The sequence below is a fragment of the Gastrolobium bilobum genome, unplaced genomic scaffold, assembly GCF_033153095.1.
Source record: "Gastrolobium bilobum isolate Gb01-03AN ecotype WA unplaced genomic scaffold, APGP_CSIRO_Gbil_v1 utg4923, whole genome shotgun sequence".
NCBI classification, from domain to species: Eukaryota; Viridiplantae; Streptophyta; class Magnoliopsida; order Fabales; family Fabaceae; genus Gastrolobium; species Gastrolobium bilobum.
Window position 1 is genome coordinate 464404 of NW_026898411.1, and position 26559 is coordinate 490962.

A 26559-nucleotide genomic window follows, 5' to 3' on the forward strand; every position below is an offset into this window, starting at 1 on the left:
ATTTTAAAGGTGAGAATGGAAGAAGGTAGAGAGACAGTAATTGGTGGGCGAACGATTATGATGTGCTATATGACTTGGAACCAATATAAGAAGAAGTTTTTATCTAATCAAATTGATAATTTATGGACGTCACAAGTAAGCAAGTTTAAGATTAATTTGAGAGGTTTTTATAATATCAATATCGGAGAATGAATTTGTAATCAATAAAGGAGGGGAACAGATTTTTTAGGGGTCGGCTATAATTATTTATATGATAAATAAATAGAAATAGTATTTTCAATTAATTTTTTTTATAAGTTTTAAGGAGGATGATCGACCACTAATTATATGACCAAAAATTAGAAATAGTGTTTGAATTTAAAGATTTGTATAAACTTAAAGAGCCGATTCTCCTCTAAACCCTTCCTTGCTCCATCAGTATCACTATATATATGGAAGCAATATCTAATTCCAAATTAAATAGTTTGAAAAAATCTCATAACAGAAACAGTTAATAATCTTAACAGGTCAACAATTTCGTATATAATTACAAATATAATCTGACTAGATACTATATTCAGTCATGTGTTATATTCTCACTTACTACTCTTTATAAAGCGAAAATCTAACTAACTAACTGGCATCTGGTATTCCCTTTAAAGCTTAGAGTACGATGTTATTTATTTATTTTTAATGTTTATGTTTCTAATTTTTCTTAAAAATATTAGTTATTAAAATAAGAAATCATTAGTATAACACTTTTTTTGAAAGCTAAACTTAAATATAGCTTATTTTAAAAGATAAATGACTTTCCCATTGCTGGAGAATCATTATCTTCGGTGAGTGACACAAAAAAATTATATAAGATCCATATATTGAAAAAAAAAAAATTAGCAAGCAAAACGATAAATCAGCGAGAGAAAATTTCTCTCTGCTGTCACTGCAGAATAATAAAGCTTTTATTTTAATAATTCAACTGCTTTTTATGTTTTTATTTTATATTTTGTAAAGATATATGATTAGTTTCCTTGCACTTTTTCCATTAAATGTTGTATCTAAATTTTCCAATCATTTAATGATTAAGCACATTTTTGTTTACATTTTTTGCCAACATCAAATAAAGAGAAAAGATATCTGGCAACAACCAATACAAAAATATTAGTATAAAGCAAACAAATAAGGTTCATGTATAAAAAAAAAGGAAACAAATAAGGTTATACGAAGCCAAAAAAAGTTTTCCTAAAATTCAACCTGAATTTATTAAAATACAATTATAGTTGTTAAATAAACTAAAGGAGCGTAGACTAATTATCTATCTAATTATTTTCAAATAAGACGTTATGTTTTTTTTGTAGAACTAAAACTTTAATTATTTAAGCCAATTATAAGACTAATTTTGAGTTTGAACTTAATCACAGTCAAAATGGGTAATAAAATCTTACTTTTTTTTATTAAAATGTAAAACAAACTTATAGCAATATCATTATGAATTAAGTACGATTGAATGTATATCAGAAAAAATCATTTAAAAGTAACAATGCTCACACCGAGTGATCCCTAAACCGTTTGTGCGGTACCGGTGCAGGCCCAAGCGTCGTTATAACGGTTGAGGACCAGTCCCATTTACTTGGGATGGATCCTGTAATGTGCTAATTAATATGAACATGATCATATCATATGAAGCAATCATAATCATATATGGATGAGTTAATGGTGATAAAAGAGGAGAAAACAAAAATATAAGGATAAAAAATTATACAATTATCATCTTTGATTTAATTATTAATAATTAAAATACTCTCACATCATGACATGATCATGTTAAATTACTTATTAAACATTTTCGATTTAGTTACTTACTGTGGAGGCATAAACTTCAACTCATAATGACACCGAATAAACGACGTTATGACGGCCACATACGAATTTTGGATCTATGTCCGCGTTCTATAAATGCGCAGAGGCCAGGCCGTGAGAACAGCTTCAACTCTTTTCTCTTTGTAGCAAAGAGAAGAGATCTGCGTTCATCTCCTTCGCAAATCGATATATTCTTCAAGGCAAGCTCCTCTCTCTCTCTCTCTCTCTCTAGTTCCTGATCTGTTTTCTGTGTATGGATCTTTTCGCCATTTCAATTTTCAAAATGAAAGGCCTCTCTTCTGGTTTTTTTATCTAGAATTTTAGTGTTTTTTCATCCAGTTTCGTTTGATTTTCAGTTGCGTTGGATTTCATCGTAGATTAGTGTCGCAAATTTTCTGATCCTAATTTTGATTTACGATTTGTTTATGTCCTTGCTCGATCTACATCGCGTGTCGTGAGATCGCACGATTTGAATCTCGAGCTTGTTTTATTCGGTTCATTGATCTCTCTCTCAGATTGGAATTGCTTTTTCTCAGTTATCGTTGTTCGTGCATGCAATTCTATCTGGTTCCCATCCGTTTTACATGATTGCGTGTTGCGAGCTTCTTCGTTAGTTACCGACGATGCTCCTCCATCTGCATATTCCGTTCCTTTTTTTTTTTTTTGGTTTGAATTTGATTTGTTGCCATGGAAATTTGGATCGAATTGAACTCGTGTTGTGATGCTGATTTGTGGATTCAGGTTACTTGAAAATGGGGTTGTCTTTCACCAAGCTATTCAGCCGGCTGTTTGCCAAGAAAGAGATGCGTATACTTATGGTAGGCCTTGATGCTGCGGGTAAGACTACCATTCTGTACAAGCTCAAGCTTGGAGAGATTGTCACCACCATTCCCACCATTGGTATGTTTCATCTTCCGTTGTTGGATTATCTATTTATCTACTCTTCCAGTTTCTCAAGTCTCAACTGCTTTATATAGAGTGATGAAATGGAATAGAAAATAGAGGGAACATTTCTAACTATTTCAAATGAAGGAAGGGATCAATTTTGGGTTTCGGTCTTTTCCAAATATTTCCTTTCTTTCCTTATTATTGTATTCTTTTTCCCTTCAATTTTAATTGACTTATTCAAACTAGCTGTTAAATCTTCTAATGCTAGATGATTAGCTTTATCGTTTTTAGCTCTAAATTTTTTTAATATATATATGGCTTTAATGTTTCTAAAGCGGATGTAGATAATCTACATCCGCTCCGAAAACGACGTCGTTTTCGGTTGAAAAATTAAAAAATTATAATGAAAAAGACTATTATAACTCTGAAATAAATTATAATTACAAAAATACCTTGATTTTCGTCTCACTGTAGATAAGTTATCTACGTTGACTGTAGAAAAAACGAACCCTACATATATATATATATATATATATATATATCATGGAAAAGGAAAAGTTAGTTTTTAGCCTAAAGATATTACCTCACCAATATCATTGTCGGCATCATAATGGCTTTATCCCATCCTTCTAATGGTAAGTGCCTTGTACGATCTGTATTAATATATCATTGGTGCAGGGTTTAATGTGGAAACTGTGGAATATAAGAATATCAGCTTCACTGTTTGGGATGTTGGGGGCCAGGACAAGGTATTTATTTTTTCCCTACATCTTCTATGTCTAACTACTGACATTTGATCTTTTTATTAGTATCATATACTAAATGGCAATGGCATATTCTCTTTTTTCGTCTCTGTTTCTTGATTTCAAGACTCTGGATATACTAAGCCCGTTACCAGTGTGATTAACTAATCAATCACATATTCTAACTTTATGGTGTTTGTGTATCTTAAGTTAGAGCCTTTTGGCTCAAATTGTCTTACCTTTGACCTTTTGTTATTATGTTTGATCTCTTTGAATTATTTTCAAAATATTTTTTCTCAATAATGTAGTGACCATTAATATTTTTTTCCTTGTAGATCCGTCCTTTGTGGAGACATTACTTCCAAAATACACAAGGACTTATTTTTGTGGTTGATAGCAATGACAGGGACCGTGTTGTTGAAGCTAGGGATGAGCTGCATAGGATGCTGAATGAGGTAAAAAAAATAGATCCTGACTGAGTGAATATGAAAGGTCGCTTATTTGAGATTATTTGATTTGACAGCTTAGTTCTGTGATCTTTTTGGATGCTAATCTTATTTTGGCAGGATGAGTTGAGAGACGCCGTGCTTTTAGTTTTTGCAAACAAGCAAGATCTTCCAAATGCTATGAATGCTGCCGAGATAACTGATAAGCTTGGTCTTCATTCTCTCCGTCAGCGTCACTGGTAAACTCAACGTTCCCTCTCAATATTCTGTTTGGGTCTTTCTTATCTTCCTGCTTTCACCACTCGTTCTCACCTACATGTTCTACGCATGCAGGTATATCCAGAGCACATGTGCCACATCTGGTGAAGGGCTTTATGAAGGACTTGACTGGCTCTCAAACAACATTGCAAACAAGGTTAATTCAGAATAGTCTTTTGTGCACAGACTGGGCAATTTAAATTACATGATAGTTTTTAACTTACGCTTTTTTATTTCTTTGGGTGATTTGCAGGCATAGAGATTTACTAGTTAAAGAGTGCAAAAGTTGAGTAATTGAGTTTTACCTTAGCGTTTGTGATCTCCAGCGTCAGATTTTCTTGCCTTTCTTAGATTTTCATTCCTTGAGCATGTATTATTTGTTTTGGAAAAAGACAGCCGTCTATTACTGAAGAATAATTTGAATGTATAACCAAATAGCATTGTTTACCCTTTGATTTGTGAATTCAATTGAATTATTTAAAGCCTCATATTTATACCTACGATACATATATCTATTTAGATTGTTAGAAGCAATGTATTCAACAAAGACTCAACAAATTCGAGGATGGAGGTTGCTTTTATTACGAAACCCACCTCTTACCTTCGGATGATAGCGCGGAATGATGTATAATATATACGTTCTTAACAACTAAAATCAATTATGTAAAATCAAATTCTAATTTATATTAATAATAAAATTTAACTAATTGATGAATCGAAGATGAGAGAATTTATGAAGACCCAAAGTTTAACTAATTGAATTGATGAAGAAATGAATACTATTGGACGGCTACTGAGTTGAGTTCTTGATCACCTCATTCTTCATCATCAAGATGCCAAGAAGCACTTGTCAATCAATATAACATCATTTCATTTGTGTTAAACTGGGCATGCCAAAAAGGCCAAGCAAGACTTAAACTGGAGCGACATGGCATGATCTAAACAGCCAGATTTCCAGAGGAGGTTTAGATATTAAGGACATGTATTTATAAAATTTTGACGTTGGTAGGGAGTTCATGGCAACAATCTTTAGACAGAATGGACAGGACAGGATCCTTGAATCTTCAAATTTCCAGGTGAGAAGTTGATCATTAAAGTCATCGAATTCGAACTCTTTGAAAAGCTCCTAAAGCATTTTGAATGGAAAAGCAATGCCAAAATGTCAATATGAAGTATCATAAAGAAGTAGAAACACCTCTTAGTTCCTGACCTTCAAGTCATGACAAACATGATTGTAAGTTTGAAGTATGAGTTCCCAGAAGTTAAGAGTAACAGATTAGCAATGGAATGAGAGTACCATAGCAAGCTTACGGCTACCAAACAGCTCTATTACGCAAAATGTCTGACAAACTGTGCGCATTTTTCCCCCTTCCGCATAGATGATGACTCGTGCAAACAGCTGATGCTGACTACAGTCCCAGTAGAGCCAGTAAAGTCTCATCACGTAGAATACCTAATCTTGCTATATTGGCTCACCTAAATAACTGTTCAATCTTCTTTTTTGAGCTATGTTTCTTGGATAATCTTAACACACGTTCCACAACATATTCTGAAAGGCATAACTGGTCTCTGAGTCATGTTTCCTACAACTTCGGCCACAGTATTAAGACCCCTTGCTCTTCCTTTCATTTTGCCATCATCAGTTGGAGTTGGAATTGGAATTAAGGGGTTGAAAAAAAGCTAAGCTAAACTTGATGTCTCAGTTGGCCTACCTGTACTTTCATGAACTTGGAGTGGTCGCCCAAAGACTGCCATTTTCTCCGTCAAGCTCTGAAGGGCTTCGTGTCTATTTGCTAGTTCCATGAGAACCTTGATTCTCTTAAATGAAACATTACTTGGCTTCTGCCCCTTCTCAATCATCTCCAAGAAACATTTCTCTGCTTCCCCCAACTTCCCTGTATCACAAAGCAAGTCAAACAGCACATCAGAAACCAAGGTATAAGACCCAAAACCCTTCTCCACCATGTCACCCCATAACTGCAGCGCCATCTCCACCTTTTCCTGCCTCCTAAACAACCTTATCAAGAACATACAAGACTGCGTGTTCGGAAGACATCCCACATCCATCATCCTCTTGTACAAGTTCCAGGAGCTCTGTAAATCATTGGACCAGAAATAAACCCTAAAGAACAAATTATAAGTAGTAGCATTTGGACTTAAACCTTTGTTCACCATCTCATCCACCAAACCATATGCATCACCGAGCCTCTTTGCAATACAGAAGTTCCTAATGGCAGCATTGTATGCAGGAACATCAGGGTAACACCCATACTCCTTCATTTCCTTCAAAACATCTCTAGCTTTATCTGGCTGACCAATCAACCCCAACCCACCAATGATACTGGTGTACGTGATCACATCCGGGGTCAAATCCCGTTCACGCATTTCATCAAGCACCTTATAAGCCTTCTCCATTTCCCTACCCTTGCAGTAAACATCCACCAAACTATTATAGGTGACAACATCAGGTGTCACTCCCATTTCCCTCATCTCCTTGAAGAACACCTCAGCATCCTCAGGGGTTTTCCACCCGGAAAGAAGTATATTAAAAGTTTGCAAATTTGGGCGAAAACTGTGCTTCAAACTATGATACACATTCCTAGCATCCGTCATGCTCTTCTCTTGGCAAAGGGTTCTCAACAATGCATTGAAACAAGTGGTATCGTACTCGGGTACCAGCTTCTTGAACCTCCTAAAGGATTCAACAGTTTGTCTAACAGAACACACTTTAGCGATTCTGCCCAAGACAACCATAACGGTGCGTGCGGTTATGACCGTTCGATCTTCTCGTCGTGCTTCCAACAAGAGATCCCAAATGTGGCCGAACATTCGGCTTCTGCCCAGAATGTAAAGCATGGTGTCGAAGGAAAACGCGGTGTGGTAAAACCCTCTTCTTCTTCCGGTGTAACGGAAAAACTCGAGGGTTTGCGAGGGGTTGCCGTGGCTGAAACGGACCCGTTTGAGGACTTGATCGATCAATTCGTTGGAGAGGAAAACCCCACTTGATTTCAGAGATTGCTTCAGCTGTTCCGATGAGGAGGAGCTGTTGATTATGCTGAAAACCTTCTGAACGTTGTCGTCTTGATTGAACTGTGCGTTTTGGGTGCTGAAGATGCGAGAGAGAATAACGCGCCTGAATGGCCATTCAAATGAGCAACGCCTCAGCAACATTTGAAATTTGTGTGAACGATGGTGTTGTTGTTATTAATCACTCACAGTGGTTCGTTCAGGAAAATAAGAGACGTGAACCGGTTGTGAACGAGAGTCACAGACACACACTCATATTCAGCTAAGGCACAAATTTCATGTATGTATGGGCTTTTTCACCGGTGTAGCTTTTAAGTAATAAAAAATTATCATCTTGTCATCGTTTATAAAATATTCACCAATATATCCATGTTTGATCATTGACCACTCAGTTACTCGGGTATATCATCCGATTACCCGGATAGAAAATTATTTATTCGAGTACATATCCGATTACTCTGGTATATATCTTTATTTATCCTGGTACACACTCTGTTACCCTGGTACATATCCTTATTTACTTTGGTACACACTCAGTTATCCTGGTACATATCATTATTTATCATGGTACACACCCAGTTCATCTGATACATATCCTTATTTTTCAAACCCAACCGTGAATCCAACTCAGACAAACAATAAACTGTAAAGTAATAATAGGAATCTGGTAGAACCAAAAGATAAAAAACATGTAAAACATATATGAATGTTCAATCCAATAGCCATCTCACATAACCAAATTACAAAAAAAACCATGTTAACCCCATCATTTTGAAAATTTCAAAAATTATATTTTATATTGTAACCAGTTAATATTAAAACTTTTAATTTTTATAAAAATTTCGTCTTACTTTACATTAATTTAAAACATATACATAATTTCACTCTTGTTCATTAAAATTTTGGATATGCAATGATGTCTTTACGCCTTATAGACGAGGGACTCAATGTGCATACCTCACTAACACTCGCTCTAGCTAAAGGGGATATTTTCTTGACGAATTTTTCTTACAAATTACAAACACATTTAACCACGTTTTCTTCATTGATGGATTTGAGTTGGATTCACGGTTGGGCTTGGAAAATAAGGACATGTACCAGGGTAACTGAGTGTGTACCAGGATAAATAAGGATATGTACCAGGGTAACCGGATGAGTACCCATGTAAATAATTTTCTAACCGGGTAACCGGGTGGTCTACCCGGGTAACTGGGTGGTCAATGGTCAAACAGGAGTAGATTGATGTTATGTTTGTTGAGAAGGTTAAATTTTTGAAATAATTTATAAGCAAGGTCAATATGATAATTTTTTATTAGTTAAAGACTACAATGGTCAAAAAGCCTGTATGTATGTAATAAAGGTTTTTTTTTGTGGGAAGAGATTAGTGTTTAGGTGTATGTAAATAGGAGATAAAATTATTATATATATATGGGAAAATATTAAAGGAAATTTTTTTTCTCCTACTAAGGACTTATAGTATAAGCGGGACCTACAAAATAGTGGAGAGAAAAAAAAAATTCAAGGTGGGACCCACTTATGAGTTACTAGTAGGAGAAAAAATTTCTCCTTAAAAAGGAGAAATTTTTTTCGATATATATATACATACATGAGTTCGTTTTTTCTACAGTCAATGTAGATAACTTATCTACATTGAACTCAAAACGACATCGTTTTGATGTGAAAATCAAGGTATTTTTGTAATTATAACTTATTTCAGGGTTATTATGGTCTTTTTATTATATTTTTTTAATTTTTCAACTCAAAACGACGTCGTTTTAGGAGCAAATGTAAATAACTTATCTACATTCACTTTAGAAACGTTAAAGCATATATATATATATATATATATATATGGTTTATCTTTTCTCAAACTGCTTGAGATAACTTTATCTCTGGCTACTAAATCATAACCGTACAAATATAGATCAATGGTGATAAAGGAAGAGCGAGAAAAAGGGAATCATAACCATTCAAAGGTGAATCAATTAATATATGAAAATAAATAAACAAAATTACGTAGTTTTGGACTGACCAGAGATAAATATATCTCAAGCTGCTTGAGAAATATTTTTCTCATATATATATATATATATATATATATAAGGAAAATTATTATTCTAGACACTTGAGATAAGCTTATCTCAAAGTATCTTTTTTACCTAATTACTACGAGTAATACATTGTTATAATGTTAAAATTGCTTTTTTTTTCCCTCTCTCTCCACGTTAACAGACAAGTTTTGAAAAGTGAATGAGAGAGAAAAAAAAAAACTTTAACATTGTAATTATATGCTACCCGTAGTAAATTGTTAGAAAGGGTAGCTTGAAATAATCTTATCTCAAATAGCTGAAGAAATATTGACCCTATATAAATATGTGGTGCTTGTATTTTCTTTTTCTTTCTCTTTTTTTCATATGGTCTCACACTCTCGCTTGAACCTCACATTTTTTTATATGTGTATAGGAAATAATTATATCTTTCTATAACATGTGAGTGAACCCTAAAGGTAACACCTTAATGTCATGTATTCCTATTTAAGGAGAGTTATATTTACAAATTTTTTGTTTACAAAATATATTATGTACTCCCAAGAATACATAGTATATTTTGTAAAAATTTATAAACAAAAAATTTATAAATATAACTTATCGCTTCCTATTTTAAATAAGGTCAAATCTTGTATGTTTAATGTTAGAAAAAGATCTTTTTACAATATCATTTAATTTTGTATTAATACATTACATATTAAATTTTTATTACTATAAATATTTATAAAATTAATTTATTAAAAATATAATAATATATTATTTAATATAAGTAAACGTTTATTAACAGTACATCAAAATTAAATTATTAATTAATTAATATCTCTGTTTATATGATAGTTCTTTCACTTTTATTAATTGTTTTCGTCTTGTTATTCAAGAACATAATATTGCAAAACTTTAACACACAATATTGTTGTTAGACCTATATTTTAGTTAACATTTTGTTAGTATGTTGCAGTAGTAATGTTATTAAAACCGGCCCGGTTATTGACCCGGTAGAGGTACTGGGTCATTGGTTCAACCGCATGACCCGGTAAGTATATGTAAATATACAATTTATATTAAAAAAACTATAAATATACTTAAATACTTGTAAAAAAAATACCAATTTCAAATATTTTATATGAAAATAATAAATTGCACATCATTGTCTAACAAAAGATCAATCAAACATATAATATTTGTGATACTAGTGTTTCATGTTCAATAAACGACATCTCTAACTATAAATCAAATCAAAATTTCCTGCATATTGCATAATTAAGATAATATTAGTGTTGTAGATACATAATCTATGTAAGCTAATAAGCTACAAATCACTCAAATATTTCAAAAGAAAACAAATCATTTGTGTTTGAGAGTACAAAAAAAGAAGAAATTAATTTATGAAAAGAAATTAGTTTTTTTTATAGACCGGGCCGGGTCACCGGTTGATCCGACCGGGTCAATGATTTTTACAAAAAACCGGCCGAGTCGCACCGGGTCACATCGGTTTTGTAACATGGCCGGTCCAATATAAAAATCGGACCGGTTACATGACCGGTTCACCAGTTTTCGAGTCAACCCGGCCGGATCGGTCTGGTTTTTATAAGATTTCAAATATGTAATGCTTAATGTTGTCATTCAAGGGTTTTGGCAAACTTTAAGCATGACTCACTTAATATTTGGTTTTTTTTTTTTAAATAAGGCTTGAGATTTATTCGCCAAACTAAACCAACCAAGTATATTTCGATCAATGTATTATGTACATAATTTTTTTTATTAAAATTAAAAAAAAAAATCCAAGTGAAAATGGTCGAATTTTTAATTTATTGACACGAGACATAACACTAATTAAATTTCATTCAATTTTAACTGAAGCAATCCATTTTTTTTTTTTTTTTGGGTTTCAGTTGAACCTATAATCACTCCAATTTTATGGGTGATAACTCAATTTTTATTCCCTAACAAAAAAAAAATAAAAATTGACAGTTGATAACTGTTATATTCGTCTTCCATATATTAGAAGGATGAGACTGTGATATATGGATTTAATGAACAATGATATTAGGTACATGAATTTATGATATTCATTTAATTCATTCTTAATCAATATGAGATTTACTCATTCATATTTGTATTTCTCAATGTTTAAGTCATTGAAATAAAGTTATAAATTCAAATTTCGGTGTCACTATTCGGTGTATTAAAAAATGTGAACTTTTAACTTGAATAAATTAATTCTTATTTTATGGACACTACATTTATTATTCTTATTTAAGATGAGGTTTTTAACACCCCCGTAATGACTTAAACATTTATTCACATGAAGCATATAGCTATTTGCTAGAATATTTACTTCGATGAATTTCTGCATTGAAGTAAATTTGGGGATTGAACTTTTAATGTTTAAAAAAATGTAACTCAAAACAAAAAAAAATTCTTTATGTGATTTTTTTTAATTGTATCTTATTTCGTGTTTTTATGTTTATTTATTAAGGGAGGTTATATTTATAATTTTTTCTTCTTACCCCTTCTTTTCTCTTATGATATTTACAATTATTTTTATGATTATTGAATCAAAATCAAATCAATTATTTTTATTATTTTGTAACTCTTAATTTAATTTTGATTCAACAATTACAATCATAAAAATAGTTGTAACAAAAAGGAGATCGTAAATAATACATCTCTTATATTTATTTGCATAATTTTATTATATATAAAAAATCCTCATCATAAAATTCTTTTCAGATGCAAATGTTCACTTATAAAAAGCATCTAGGATGTTGTGGCTTAATCCTAGGCTCTAGAGTAGTATTGATACGTGGCGGTTGATATTTATATGGTCGATCATCATCATTTGAATTGAAACTTGAATTGAACCAACCAATTAATTTTAACCATATATTTTCTTGCTTTGTGACACGCAACAGGAGTTTCTTTTCCCGTGGTCCAGTGGAGACTAGGGGTGGCAATACGGGTCAACCCGACACGACACGACACGTTTTTAACCCGTACACTATTTGACACGACCCGTTTTGTAAACGGGTCGTAAAACACAAACCCTGACACGACCCGTTACGGCTCACGGATCGACACGACACGACCCGCAAAATTTAAAATTTAAAAAAAAAAAGTGAGATTTTTTGAAAAATAAATAAATTAAAAACAATAAAAAATAAAAATAAAAATAAAAAAAGATTAGCTTCTGCTTTTTGAGATTTTTAGTTCCTTCTATTCTTTTCTATACTAAACAATGACTATATATATCAATATATAAATGAATAAAAATAATAATATAATAAAATATTTAATAAAAAATGACACTGAGCGGGTTGACACGTGACCCAACACGAAAAAAAGGGGTCACATTTACACAACCCTGACACGACCCGCCCTGATCCGCGGATTGACACGACACATGATTTAGCGGGTCGGGTCACGGGTCAACCCGCGGGTCAATACCTGTATTGCCACCCCTAGTGGAGACTGGGCAATAACTTGTTAGGGGTCTTGATTTGGATTGATTGAACTATATTCCTTCTCAAGTCAAAATTGATCATATTAATTAAGGGGAAAACAACAAAATGAGAACAAGAAACTTTTTGGCAGTTTCTTATCATTTTTTCCTCCTTTTCTAAATACATTAATATGATTTACATAATGAAAAACTCATTTAAAATTAAATTTCGAATTTTTACACCCGTTGCAAATATACTATAACTTGACACCTTTTGCCATCTTATATAATTTGAATCAGACCCACGATTTATGTTTTTCACTAACAACGCGTTTAATTGAAATTTTAATTTAAATGAGTTTGCAATGAAACTTTTCACATTTCGATTAAATCAAGAATTTAATGTTTCTCGTAGTATTCCAGGTTAAACTCAGACTTTATCTTGGACCAATACTCAAACCCTTTTACCTGGCTCAAATCTCTTGTCCAAATTGTTCACTTATTCGTTTCTGACTTAACATCCCGGCTAGGACTAGAACCACAAGCTCAGATTGCGGACTCAATAGCCCGGATCGTTGGCTCAAATCCACAATCACTATTATTCAGCACAACCACCTGCAACTGCCATGACTACCTCTGGATAACTGTTATACCCCATAATTCTCTCTCATAACCGTTCATTATAGCTATTATAAATACACAAGCAGTACTAAATGAATGACACATTATATTCAACCATCAATATTAAGACTATATACAACATTTGGGCATATACCCTCATTATTCCATACACTTGAAGCGATACTTTATCCATATTGGTTCATACCCATCTATATACCATCAGAACACATATTTAGTTATCCTAATTGGTGTTCACTCAGAACATAAGAGATAATTTTTATCTCTTATACACATATAAAAAGTGTGTGTGATTTATTTATTTTTTTCCTTCTCTTCTCCTCATATGGACTCGTGTGGATTTCACACTTTTATGTGTATCTAGGAAATAAAATTTATCTTCTACAACATGAAAAACATTAAATCCTTGAATCAAGCCCTCATCATGCGATTGGAATATCTCACATAATCTTCAATACTTCAACAAAATTTCCTAATTCGGTGGCTGTTTGGTTGATCTTTTGGTCAACGTGCAATAAACATATCGCAACAATTTTTCTCCCTTTTAGTCTTGCGCTAATCACTCACTTTAATGAGTTAATCACATGAAGTCTACTTCTTCCTCTTTCTCATTGACTACTCAGCTTTTCAATGCACAAAATTCTCAGGAAGCACTCTTAAAATAATAGTCACCTAACACACACTTTGAATCATGAAGTAAGAAATTCGTGTATTTGTGTGCAGAAAAGTGGTGGCCAACGTGAAGTTTTGCTCCCATTCCACGGTCTATACCATTCTTGCTCAATGGGAAGAAACCATGGACCCATCTCATGGTTTTCTTTTTAATGGTTCTTACATATGAATCAATAATATTTTTATAATAATAATAAATTATAAGTTTATCATTTCTCAACCAATAGGAGATTAATTTATCTTTATCAGCCCAAAATTACATAATTTTGAATGTTAGGAGAATTAATAAAGTGTGTTTTGGTAAAATTTATATAACAAAAAATAAATCAAAATTTTGAAAATTCCTTTTATTAATTCCTCCAACACCCAAAACAACGTAATTTGAGATTGATGAGGATAATTTTACTTTATATTGATGGAGAAATAATAAACCATAAATTATTAATTCTAATAATTAATCCTCTTTCAAATAAAGAAAAACTAAAGAAAATTTTATTTCCACACTCAACCATATAGCTGTCGCCGAAAAAATAAATAGAAAAAAAAGGCTTGACACTGTAACTCGTCGCTTTCTATTTTTTCGCCCCCGTCATAAAATTTCATAGCTCGACCTCTATTTGAAGCATGAAAATCATTGCGTTTCCTACAAAAATAAAAAAAATCATTGCGTAGTGGTCGGTGATCTAACAAAATAAATTATATAGCGTATGCAAATCGTGGCCTTACATCATATGACCACATCAACATAGGTGCGAAGCAATGAATCATCGAGTAAGGTAAGTAAGAGAACTTTTGTTTTTTTTTTTGTTTTTTTTTTTTTGGAGAGGAATGAATTTAAAGAGTGGACTACACTGGAGTTTTAAAAGATACAATTGTTGTTATTTTTAGTTTTTTAAATAATTTTATGTCGAATTAATTTCTTAATTTCTTTAATTTCTTAATGAATTTAAAGAGTGGACTAAGAAAAATGAATGTAACAAAAAATTTTTCAAGGATTGATTTGATGAAATTTGGCATGATAATTGAAAAAAACTAAATATATGACACGTTGTGTTATTAAGAGGCTATTGATGTTACAAATTTCAAATTTGCAACGAGAATTTAAGAAGAGAAAAAAAAAGGGCTCAAATTTTAAAAATTAGATTCAGGGTTAAAACTAAGAGTTTATAAGAGTTATGTAGTAGGAAAAGTGATTGTGTAATATTATAGAGATTTGGTTTGCGTGCTTTAGTTTTTTTTTTTTGCTTCAAAAAGTACGGGCTCCACAAAATATTATATGTGTAGAAACTTTTTTGTATCATGTTGCATGATGAATGTAAACCCCTAATATATGATGAATGTTGCTTTAGTTCGTTGCAACAGATTCAAATTTTAAAAGTTAGATTCAATATATTTTTTAGTTGATTTTGACTTTTGAGTCACATTCTCAACGTTAAATAAATGAGTTTGATGTTTATCATTTTAAATGACATAAGTTATGTCATTTTAAGAGAGAAATAGACACAAAAAATAAAAATCATGAGAAAGAAAGTGGGTAGTTTTTTTTAATTTAAATTGTAAATAAAATTTTTGTGTGTCTATCTCTCTCTTAAAATGACATAACTTTATGTCATTTAAAATGACAAACTCTTTTCCCTAAATAATATTGTAAAATTATTTATTGTGATAATTAATAATAAAGTAATAAAACAATAAAACTTGTTGATTTAAATTAATTTCTTTTACTTAACATGACAATATATTTATATTGATACAATATACTCAACATGACAATATACATATATATATGGGTAGCCAGGTGAGATCTTTTGACACCAATGTAAATTTAAAGTTTGACACCTCATCTGAGAGCCGTTAGATCAATAAAAATTAATGGTGTCATATACTTACAAATCAGAGTCGTTGATCTTTTTTGATCTAACGGCTCTCAGATGAGGTGTTAAATTTTAAATTTGACACTGGTGTCAAAGAATCCTACCCCATATATATATAAGATATGTAAAAAATTTCAAAATAGGATTATATGATTTTAGAATACCAAAAGTTTAGGCTTACTGGTTAAAGACACATGATTCCTAAATTCTTGAAGGCTTTCTTGCTTTTTGTTTGCTCTGACGTTCCTACAAGGTTGGAAAGATCAATATCTTCCTCTGCAATTCACACCACTTCCTAATCACAACCGTCAATGGCGCAAGTTATGGAGCGATTGTTTTTCAATGTACGTGAATGCAGAGGGAACTTAACTGAACTTATTAACCCTAGTTCCCTTCCCATTATGGGCCTATGTGTTAGGACTACATTGTTATCTACACTAATCAGTTTACAGATATCCAAATCCAAACCCAAACCAAAGGATCATCTATTAAATGACTTTATACTGCACCCTCATATGGATAATGACTTAGTCTATTTTTATCAAAACAAGAAAAACTACAATTGATTGAAGCCCACAACGATTATAAAAAATTATAACATTCTCCTACTTGGGCAAAATTAATTGAAATTTTTTAATTTAAAAAATAAAAAGGAAAACAAGTTATTTAAAAGTGACTCTTGGGTTAAGGACTAATTTTTATAATGTGACAAAATTTTAAAAAAACACGTGATCCAATGTGCGATATCTGAATATGACTCCATCAACTAAAGTCAAATAACAATGAATCAGGCGATGATTATATCCTTTACCGATATAAGCCAGTCTATGGTCACAAATGTTTTTAGATTCCGTCAACTAGTCATTAGTGTGAAGTGTAGCAAGAAAATAACATGTCAATGTGATCCAACAATAGCCGAAGTGCTATTTTCTCTATCAATCCTCAAATTTCTCTCAAATGCCTTAAAACCAGAGAAATTCCATTGTTTATCAAAACACCATCATATATTCAAATATGGTTTCGACCATGGGCCCTATAGTCCTAACAACACCATTATATCTCAAACTCTCATATTATGTCAACCATAGACATGATGGTTCCAACGACACTGAGTTCCAAAATCGTGCTTCAAACTCCAATATACTGTCATAGGCATGGTGGTCCCAACAACATTGAGTTTTAAAGTCATGCCTCAAACTACAATATAGTGTCAACCATATGCATAATGGTCCCAACTAGAGGTGGTAAAGTGGGTGGCTCGCCCGAACAAAAAATGACCCAGCCCGCCCACCCCTCCCAGTTTGGCAGGCGAGGCAGGTTGGCCCGCCGACTCGAACATGTTTTACACTGACCCGTCTCGGCCCACCCCTCCCCGCCATCAACCCACCAAAAAATGAGTTTGCCCCGCCTCGCCCTGCTTTTGAGAGTGTGTTGTAAAACTCAGCCCGCCCAGCCGAGCCAGTTTTGTCAGCCCTCCCAACGACATCAAGTTCCAAAATATCTCACAATTGATAAACATAAATTCATGTACTCAATATATACAATAATAAAACTCAAAGCATTGTCAATTGCTCCAAAAGAATTTATCTGTCAACCAAATATCAACTATATCCAAAATAAATGGTTCAACACGGTAAAATAATAAATAATTCAAACTCCCACTAATGAACTACATCAAAGAACTCACTATACCCATATTCTTCACATGCATTTTTAATACCATGGGCTTAAGTCTTTGGTTAGAGAGTCAGTCAAAATGCTTAACAACAAAGTCATCCACAAAATTAATAAATAAAATTTAAAGCCAATTAATAACAGGAACATCACCAAAATAAAAAATAAAATCCAAGGTGATCCAAACAGGATATAAAATTCCAAAGTTCTTTTTAAGAGGCCTTATAGATAGTTTATTTCAAAACAAACTCATATCATGATGTAAAAAACTAAGCAAATATCTCTCAGCGACTCCACAATAACTTCAAGATCACACAAAATCAATCATATCTCTCTCACTAAAAAAAACATATCAAGTATGCTCTCTATGTTAATTATATGCTAACTTTATTGTAATGCCCTATCAAGATCAAATTTCCTAAAGAAAAATCTAGATGTTATCTTCATTAATCACAATTCAATCCTATCAACAATTCTAATATGTCATTGTTATCATTCATATTAAAAGTATATTTATTACATACATTCAATTATATTAATTATGGGCAATAAAGTAACTTTATGGAAATAACTAACATATCACAAACTCTTCTTTGGGTAGAGTATACAATACACAATTATTTAACATTATTTAAAATTTTATCCCCATGTAAGTTTCAACAAATTACTGCATACAATAACCATTTTAGGCAAGTAATTGTAAAAATTATTATTTTTTATCAATAAAGAACTCTGACAATTCACAAATAATGTTTCGAAAAATCATGTCCAAATAATATGAAAAACCTTATAACTTGTGTTTTCGAAAAATCAATTATTATATAAAGAGCAGTGATAAGGAAGACTCAAATCAAAATTTTCACTGGATTATATTGATAATCAATGTTGCTATTTTTAAAAATTTATGATTTTTACAAACAAGAAACACACACAATTTAATCAAAATAACCCTAAAAAATTACCTTAGATTAATCCACAAGCTACAAGCCTTGAGATACTGTCAATCAAAGCCAAGGCAGTCCCAATTTGTGATTCCCCTCACAATTGGACCCCTAATTGAGACCTTACATTCTTGTAGACTCTCAAACAATATAGTATCCAGCTATGCGAAACTATCAATACAAGATGGGATTAAATCAGAAAGTTAAGGATAGAATGCACCTGAGTTGTACAATTTTACAAAACCTTGTTCCTAACACTCAATTCTGCCAAAAAGATACAAACCTTGCTCCAACAATTTATATGAATGCAGTAACAATTGTGTTCCCAAAAAATTTAAGTTTGAGATACTATCTATAAATGAACAATTTAGAATAGAATCTTAGATATTAATTTATTGTTTAACTAAAGACATCAAATACCTTGTAGTTGCAGTTCCTTTGTATCGGTGTCCTCCCCTTCCTAACGTTGCTTAATCGGTTCTCCGACGTGGCAAACAAAACTACCAAAAAATCCAGTAGCAGACAAATCTATTCTCAAATAAGAAATAAGACAAAATTAGAAAAATATAAATAAAATTCAAAGAATAAATGAATTAACTAAATATGAGGAGTTGAAAACAAATACCAAAGAAATTCATTGAATAAGGAAACAAAAAAATGTTTCAAAATCAAAATAAACATAGAAATTTACCAGGTGATGGAGGAAAACCAGAAGGAGAAAAGAGAGTGGTGAGGAAAATTTAAACCTAGCTCAGATTTGATCATGAAATGCATTAATGTGAGCAACAAGGAAAGAGAGAGAGAGAGAGAGAGAGAAAGAGCAAACCTTCTAAATTTTTAACGAAACTCAACTCAAATTAGAAGAATGGAGTGTGATAGTGACAAAATGGAGTTAGAAAGATTTTCAAATAGATGGAGCGATAAGTGATGAAATGTATTTGGTAAAATCAGTGGTAGTAAACATTTATGGAGATTTAAACTACATCGTGAGGTTTTTTCTATTTTGGATTTAAATTTATCATCTTGTTTTATCTTTATAATTAAATTATAAAGATATTACCAAATGTTTATAATTAATTTTAAAAATGTAAAGGATATAAACTTTAAAAAAAATATAAATTTTGAATAAAACAGGTAATAGCATAAATAATAATTACAAGAATAAAATATTTCTTGTAACGTATTGTAGTGAAAAATGCAACGAGAGAAGCTAGGGTTCCTGTTTAGGGTTTTTTTTTGTTCTGATAATGGATTCAACGAAAAAAGGAGAAATTTCATCGGAGGAAGCGGATAATTTGAAGCGAAGTAAAATGAAATACAAAGGGGGTGATGTTCCCTTTAGTCATGATCAAGCAATGACAGCAAGAGAGGAAGATTGGATGAAAGAAGGGAAGTCGTTTAAGGAGATGTTGATGCGACATAACGGAGAATGGATCAGTGAAGATGAACAAAATGTTTCTAAGCAATAACAAGAAGAGATAGAGAATGTAGCTGAAGAATCAACTGAAAAGCAACCTGAGGTAAGTTGGGAAATGGATAAAGATGGAAGAACTAATTTCATACTTTCTGATGCATTCAAGGAAAAGCATGGAGACCATGGCAAAAAGCTATTTATGTAAAGCTTCTTGGTAAGAAATTGTCGCTGATATTTATGAATTTTTTTTTTGAAAACATGTGGGCTAGAGAAGGTCAGGTTTTTGTTACGGATGTTGAAAATGGTTATTTCCTGGTAAGGTTTACGGACAAAAAGGATTTGTCTCATGCCCTAACTGCAGGACCTTGGGTAATTTTTTATCATTACCTTGCAATTCGTTCTTGGGAGCCCGATTTTCACCCGTACCAGGCAGCAATTGCCAAAATAATGGCTTGGGTTCGTCTTCCTGGATTCCCAATTGAATACACCAATACAGAATTGTTAAAAGGGATTGGAAATTGATTGGGGAAATTTATCAAGGTGGATGCAGCTACAACGTCTCTAGCTAGGGGTAGATTTGCAAGAATGTGTGTTGAATTGGACTTGACCAAGCCGCTGCAGGCAGAATACAAGATTGAGGGTAAAATCAAGCAGGTTGAGTATGAGGGGCTGCACTTAGTTTGTTACTCATGTGGGAAATATGGGCATAAAACTGAAGCTTTCACAGTTAAGGGACATCAGAAATCTTGGTTTGAAGCTTTCTGCTGAGAATCAGAATGTGAATGAGATAGTTGAAACCTCTGGTATAAATGCTCAAATTCATCATGAACCTGAGACAAGGGATCAGACTCAGGAAGGGAGATTCGGTCCGTGGATGTTGGTTAATAGACAAAAAAAAGGCTTCAGAGGCAGTAGTTCAAACCAGATAGGGGTTGTTGGGGCTCCTAATCCCCAAATTCCAGAAAGAACTCTTGCTAGATATGTTCCTCTAGAAACAGAATTTAATGAATCAACTCAAGAGGCTAGTGAAGATCAGGAGGGTTGGAACAATGAGGATGGTGGAAAAGATGGTCAGGGCATGCAAAGTCAGAAATTGGCTTCAAGGAAAAAAGATAAAAAAAAGAGCATCTAAAAAGGAGGTTCAATTGGTGGAATTAAAGAATAATTTCAAGTTAATTGGAGCTAAAAATGAGGCAGTTAAGATGAGTGGTTCCCAATTAAATATGGAGAAGAACAATTTGGAGGTGGAAAGGGATACAACTCCAGAGAATGGAAAAGAGAATATTTTGATAAATAAAATTGAGATCAAGACAGAGTGATAGCAATGGTAGAATCTTCTAATTCCAGTGAGAACCCTTCAATCCAACGGAACACAAACCAGAAGCCCATAAATACCAGTCTTGAGAGGAAGAAGCAGATAGACTTGGTTGGGGGTACTCATGCTCCTAGACCTCCTGATTTGGAACAACAAGAAATGGACTAGGATTTTCCTGCACAAATTCTGAATTCAAATGTTATCCAATGTGAGTTACATACGCCCATGGAGGAAGAGTCACATGTTCTCTATAACCCTGTAAATCTTTCTTAGTTTATTTATGTCTATGCTATTTTGGAATGTGAGAGATGTTGTTGGTGGGGACATTAGGCGTGTTATTTTTAATTTGGTTAAATCTCATCAAATTGCTATCTTGGTAATTCTTGAACCTAGAACTAACAGTAATGTAGGATCAAGTATTATGAAGAAATGTGGATTTGATAGAATTTGGGTAGAAGAAGCTTATGGGTTTTCAGGTGGTATTTGGATTTTGTAGTCTTCAACTAAAGTTCAAGTGGAACCTCTTTCTCAGACTAATCAAATGATCCATATGAAAGTTACTTTAAATCAAGGGGATAGTTTTCTATGCACAACAGTTTATGCTAGTCCAAGGGAAGCTGATAGACAAAGTTTATGGGAGGATTTGAAGAATGTGGGCAGAAATGTAAATGATCCCTGGCTGGTGGGAGGTGATTTCAATGAAATTGCAGCTAGTTGGGAGAAAAAAGGAGGATCACCTCCAAATATCTCTAAATGTCAAAAGTTCAGAGACATTTTACATGATTGTCATTTAGATGATGTGGGCTTTAAAGGATCTTCCTTCACTTGACAAGGTCCAAAATGGGCTCATTTAGACCGAGTGTTCAAGCGGCTGGATCGTATAGTGGCAAATATGCAATGGAGATTAGTGTTTGAAGATGCTAAAGTCACTCATCTCTCGAGGATTAATTCTAACCATAATCCTCTTTTGCTTAAGCTTGTGGATCATAATGTTGCTAAAGGTAATAAGCCCTTTAGGTTCCTAGTGGCTTGGAAAAATCATCCTAGGTTTAATCAGTTCCTTAATGATTATTGGGATCTTGTTTTTGATATACCTTACATGCTGCATAGACTGGTGCCTCATTTGCGTAGCTGGAACAGAAAGGTGTTTGGTGACATTCATAGAAAAAAAGATAGAATAACAAGTCAAATTGATAAAATTCAGGCTGCTAGAGTTGCAAATGATTCAACCAGACTGGAGTATAGAGAGAATCAGCTTCAACAACACCTAGCTAGGGTACTTGAAGAAGACGAGCTCCTTTGGTTTCAAAAGTCTAGGCAACAGTGGATTGTAGATTGTAATGGAAACACAAAATTCTATCATCTCAATACAATTGTTCGAAGGAATCATAACAAAATTACTAGATTAAAAAATGATGCCAATATTTGGATTGAGGATTTGAAGATTTGAAGCACTTGGCCTGTGATTTTTATAAGAAGCTTTTTGCAGAGGAAAATTTTAATAGGAGATGGCTGTCTTCTTGAGTTCTCTGGCCTGTTTTAAATACAGAGGAATTGAGAATGCTTGCTAAGTCCCCTAGTCAAGATGAGATTAAAAGCAATTTGTTTGACATGGGATCTCATAAAGCTCCTGGTGTTGACGGGATCCCAGCCTTTTTCTTTCAAGCAAATTGGGATGGAATGAAGGATCAATTTTCTAAGCACATAACTATTTTGTGGGAGAATCTGGATCTATTAGCTACTATAAATTCCACTTTATTGGTCCTCATCCCTAAAGTTTAGAATCCGACCAATATGTCTCAATTTAGACCTATATCTCTTTGTCCAGTTGTTTATAAATTATTGAGAAAGATTGTGGTGCAGAGGCTAAAAGGTATCATGACAAAAATTATCTCCCCTGTGCAATCTATGTTTGTTCCTAGAAGACATATACAAGATAATATTGTTATAGTGCAGTAGCTAATTCATTCAATGCACAAAATGAGAGGTAAGAAAGCTTTCATGGCAATTAAGGTTGATCTGGATAAAGCTTATGATAGGCTAAGTTAGGAATTCATAAGGAAAATAATGATGGAGCTAAATTTTCCAGAAAAAATGATTCATATCATTATGGCTGCAATTTCTTCAACTAAGTTCAATATTCTCTGGAATGGTGTGAAGTCTGATGAGTTTCAGCCTTCCCGTGGAATTCGTCAAGGAGATCCGTTATCACCTTATTTGTTTGTGCTTGGAATGGAAAAGTTCAGTCACATAGTTAACACTGCTGTTGATGGGGTCTGTGGAATCCGATCCAAATTAGGAGTGGGGGTCCTCCAGTCTCTCATTTGATGTTTGCAGATGATTTAATAATTTTTGCGGAAGTTAATCTCCAACAAATTGAAACAATCAGGAAATGTTTTAAGCCGTTTGAAGAAATTTCTGGGCAAAAAATGAGTCATCAAAAGACTAGTATTTTTTTCTCTAAAAATACTCCAGAGAATACTGCAGAGGAGATTACTAATGCTTGTGGCTTTAAAAGAGTCAGAAATGTGGGGAGGCATCTGGGAGTTTGGATGAACCATGGCGGAGTTTCAAAAGAGGCATACAGGAACATAGTGGAAAAGGTGCAGGATAGATTAAATGGGTGGCAATCAAGGTGTTTATCACAAGCAGGCAGAATAACCCTTACTCAATATGTTCTTGCCACTATTCCTTATTATCAAATGAAGTGTGATAAATTACCTTTATCGATTTGTCATGAGCTTGAGAAAATGCAAAGAAGATTTATTTGGGGAGATACAGATAATAAAATGAAACTCCATTTGATTGGCTGGAATACTCTAATGAAATCAAAAGCTGCTGGTGGGTTGGGGTTGAAGTGCCTATCTAAGATGAATGATGCCTTTGTAGGTAAGCTTGCTTGGGCTGTATTTTCCCAACCGGATCTTCTTTGGGTCCAGGCCCTTCGTGCAAAGTATGGTAGGCATCATAATGGGGTGGACATTTTCATAGCTCTGGTTCTGATTCTAGACTTTGGAAACACATCTGTATGGTTTGGAAAACTTTAGAAAATCAGCTCACTTGGGAAATAGGTTATGAGAACAGTATTTTTTTTGGTAAGATATCTGGATGAAAGACATAGGAAGGCTTATGGATGTAACGATGGTTCCAATTCCATGGGAAGAGATAGGGAAAAATTAACTGGGTATGTGAATAATCATGGCAAGTGGGATTTGGAATCTCTTTCTAGATGGCTGCCACAAAATATTCTGTTGAAAATTAAAAGTTTACTCCCACCTAATTCTCTTGACGGACCAGATCAGAGGCGTTGGTGTTTAGGAGATGGAGCTGGAATTTCAGTCAAAAGAATTTATGAGACTCTCATGGAAGATAATGATTCTATACAAGTTAATGAAACTTGGTGGAAAAACATTTGGAGGTGGGAGGGGCCTCAAGCCATCAAATTATTCCTCTGGAAAGTGTCCCACAACAAACTTCTACTAGAGAAAGATTGTGGAAATTCAATTTGGGACTTCATCTTTTCCTGTTTGTTTGGAGGAACCGGAGAGCATCATTCATCTTTTAAGGGATTGCAATAAAATCCGGAACCTTTGGACAGAGCTCGTTCTAACCAATATCTATAACTCTTTTTTCTCTAACAGTTTGTTGATTTGGCTGCAGGGTAATATGCTGAGTTCTGAGAAGTTTAATGGTATCATTCCATGGCATACAATATTTGCAACTACTTGTTGGATGGCTTGAATTTGGAGGAATGAAAAGGTTTTTGGTGGAACAAATTCCCATCATCACTATAAGAAATACTTGGTGGAATCTAAAGCTTATGAATTTCAAGAAGCTTTCCATCTTGCTAAGAAGAGTCATCTAATGCGCACTAAGGCTAGCATTCTGGTCTGTTGGCATCCTCCGGAAGCTGATTGGGTGAAATTCAACTCGGACGGAGCTGTAAAGGGTGATTCGGGTTTGGCGGCTTATGGAGGAGTTTTTCGCAATGCTTCTGGTCAATGGTTAAATGGTTTTTCTTATAGAATTAGAGTTTGTAATGCTTTAAATGCTGAGTTTTGGGGTATTCTTAAGGGTCTTGAGTTAGCATGAGAATTTGGCTGGAGGAAAATAATTATAGAAAGTGATTCGTTATCTGCTATCACTTTGCTCACCAATTCTGGTGATGCAGCCCGCGAGAGTCATTTGATTTCTCGGATACGGGCATGGATTGCAAAGGAATGGACAATTCACTTGAGGCATACATATGAAGAAGGCAATAATATTGCAGATTGGTTGGCTAATTATCCCATAGTTAATTCTGTTGGTCCTGATATGTGTAGGTTCAATTCCCCGCCCCCTGGTATTGAGTTCCTATTTAACGCTGATTTAGCATCTGTTTGTAGACCTCAGACTATTTCTGTTGTGTAATTTTATCTTGTGTTGTGGGTTTTCCCCCTAAGCTTACAAAAAAAATGCAACGGGAGAAAATTAAAAGCTAGCCAAAGGTGTCAGAGGCCAAGAAACGGGATGCAACTTGCTGTAACCTACAGATTGCAACGTTCTTTACCAATACTAAATTGCCGTGGTGAAATGCCATTTTTCTTGTAGTGTAACAACATTCAAGTAGCATCATCATTTGATGCAAAATATAACAAATTAAATTTTTCATTAAACTTTTCTTCAAAATATATTCAGAAAAAATAATAAAGAATAATGTAATGTGCAACATATATCTAGCCATCAAAATCGCAAATCAAATATTGATAATAAGAAAATATATCTAAATATAAACACATAAATATCATGTGCATTATTTAACAAATTTCTAATTTTTGATGTATATATCTAATTAACTAGCTCGGCACCCTATACAAATAAAAAAGTATCCGATAAGTACTTTTCTCATTCAACTTTATTTTCTTAAACGTGTATTGAAAATACATATTACCATAACAATTAAAAGGGAGCAATATTAAATAATTCATAATAATATTATATTAACAAGGTGCCCACAAATATAATATTATCAAATAATACATAATTCATTAGTTTTTGTTTTATATATAATTTTGAAATATTAAATTTAATTGTTTACAATATTTAAAGTAATATATTTTGTCAAAAATATCGAGTCAACTTAAAACATGCTCGGGTCAACAAAATGGGAAATATTAAAATATTGAGCCAGATTTAGACTAGCTAAACTTGTTTCATTCATCCCATAAACACTATGTGCAAATACCATTTCTCGTTATTAATAATTTAATATCCTACATGTCGAAGATAGGGATTGTAAGATAAATTGATAACACTAAAACATTAACAAATATTTTATTCCATTATAGTTACTATTAAATTAT

General features: G+C 33.2%; 2 protein-coding genes across 3 annotated transcripts; one reads left to right on the forward strand and one right to left on the reverse strand.

The window, feature by feature from the left end:
- The first annotated feature begins 2582 nt into the window (after positions 1-2582).
- Positions 2583-4653, forward strand: LOC133315967 (ADP-ribosylation factor-like). Of its 2 annotated transcripts, XM_061517655.1 has the most exons (6): positions 2583-2736; positions 3403-3473; positions 3803-3922; positions 4034-4152; positions 4247-4328; positions 4425-4653. In XM_061517655.1, exons 1-6 carry the CDS (start codon positions 2589-2591, stop codon positions 4428-4430), a joined length of 546 nt encoding a protein of 181 aa, XP_061373639.1. In that variant the 5' UTR covers positions 2583-2588; the 3' UTR covers positions 4431-4653. The 2 variants fall into 2 exon arrangements, with proteins under 2 accessions (XP_061373639.1, XP_061373638.1); XM_061517654.1 differs by lacking the exon at positions 4425-4653 and having other exon boundaries at positions 4247-4343.
- Positions 4654-4900: 247 nt separating this feature from the next.
- On the reverse strand, positions 4901-7370 carry LOC133315966 (putative pentatricopeptide repeat-containing protein At1g02420). The gene has a single exon (XM_061517653.1). It carries the CDS (start codon positions 7340-7342, stop codon positions 5852-5854), a length of 1491 nt encoding a protein of 496 aa, XP_061373637.1. The 5' UTR covers positions 7343-7370; the 3' UTR covers positions 4901-5851.
- Positions 7371-26559: the final 19189 nt, after the last annotated feature.

Bases quoted from the DNA above. Each gene is read 5' to 3' on its own strand.
- LOC133315967 (XM_061517654.1), top strand. From the start codon at position 2,589: ATGGGGTTGTCTTTCACCAAGCTATTCAGCCGGCTGTTTGCCAAGAAA. The intron at 3,474-3,802 runs GTATTTATTTTT...TTTTCCTTGTAG, and splicing joins ATGTTGGGGGCCAGGACAAG to ATCCGTCCTTTGTGGAGACA. The intron at 4,153-4,246 runs GTAAACTCAACG...CTACGCATGCAG, and splicing joins TCTCTCCGTCAGCGTCACTG to GTATATCCAGAGCACATGTG.
- LOC133315966 (XM_061517653.1), bottom strand. From the start codon at position 7,342: ATGTTGCTGAGGCGTTGCTCATTTGAATGGCCATTCAGGCGCGTTATT.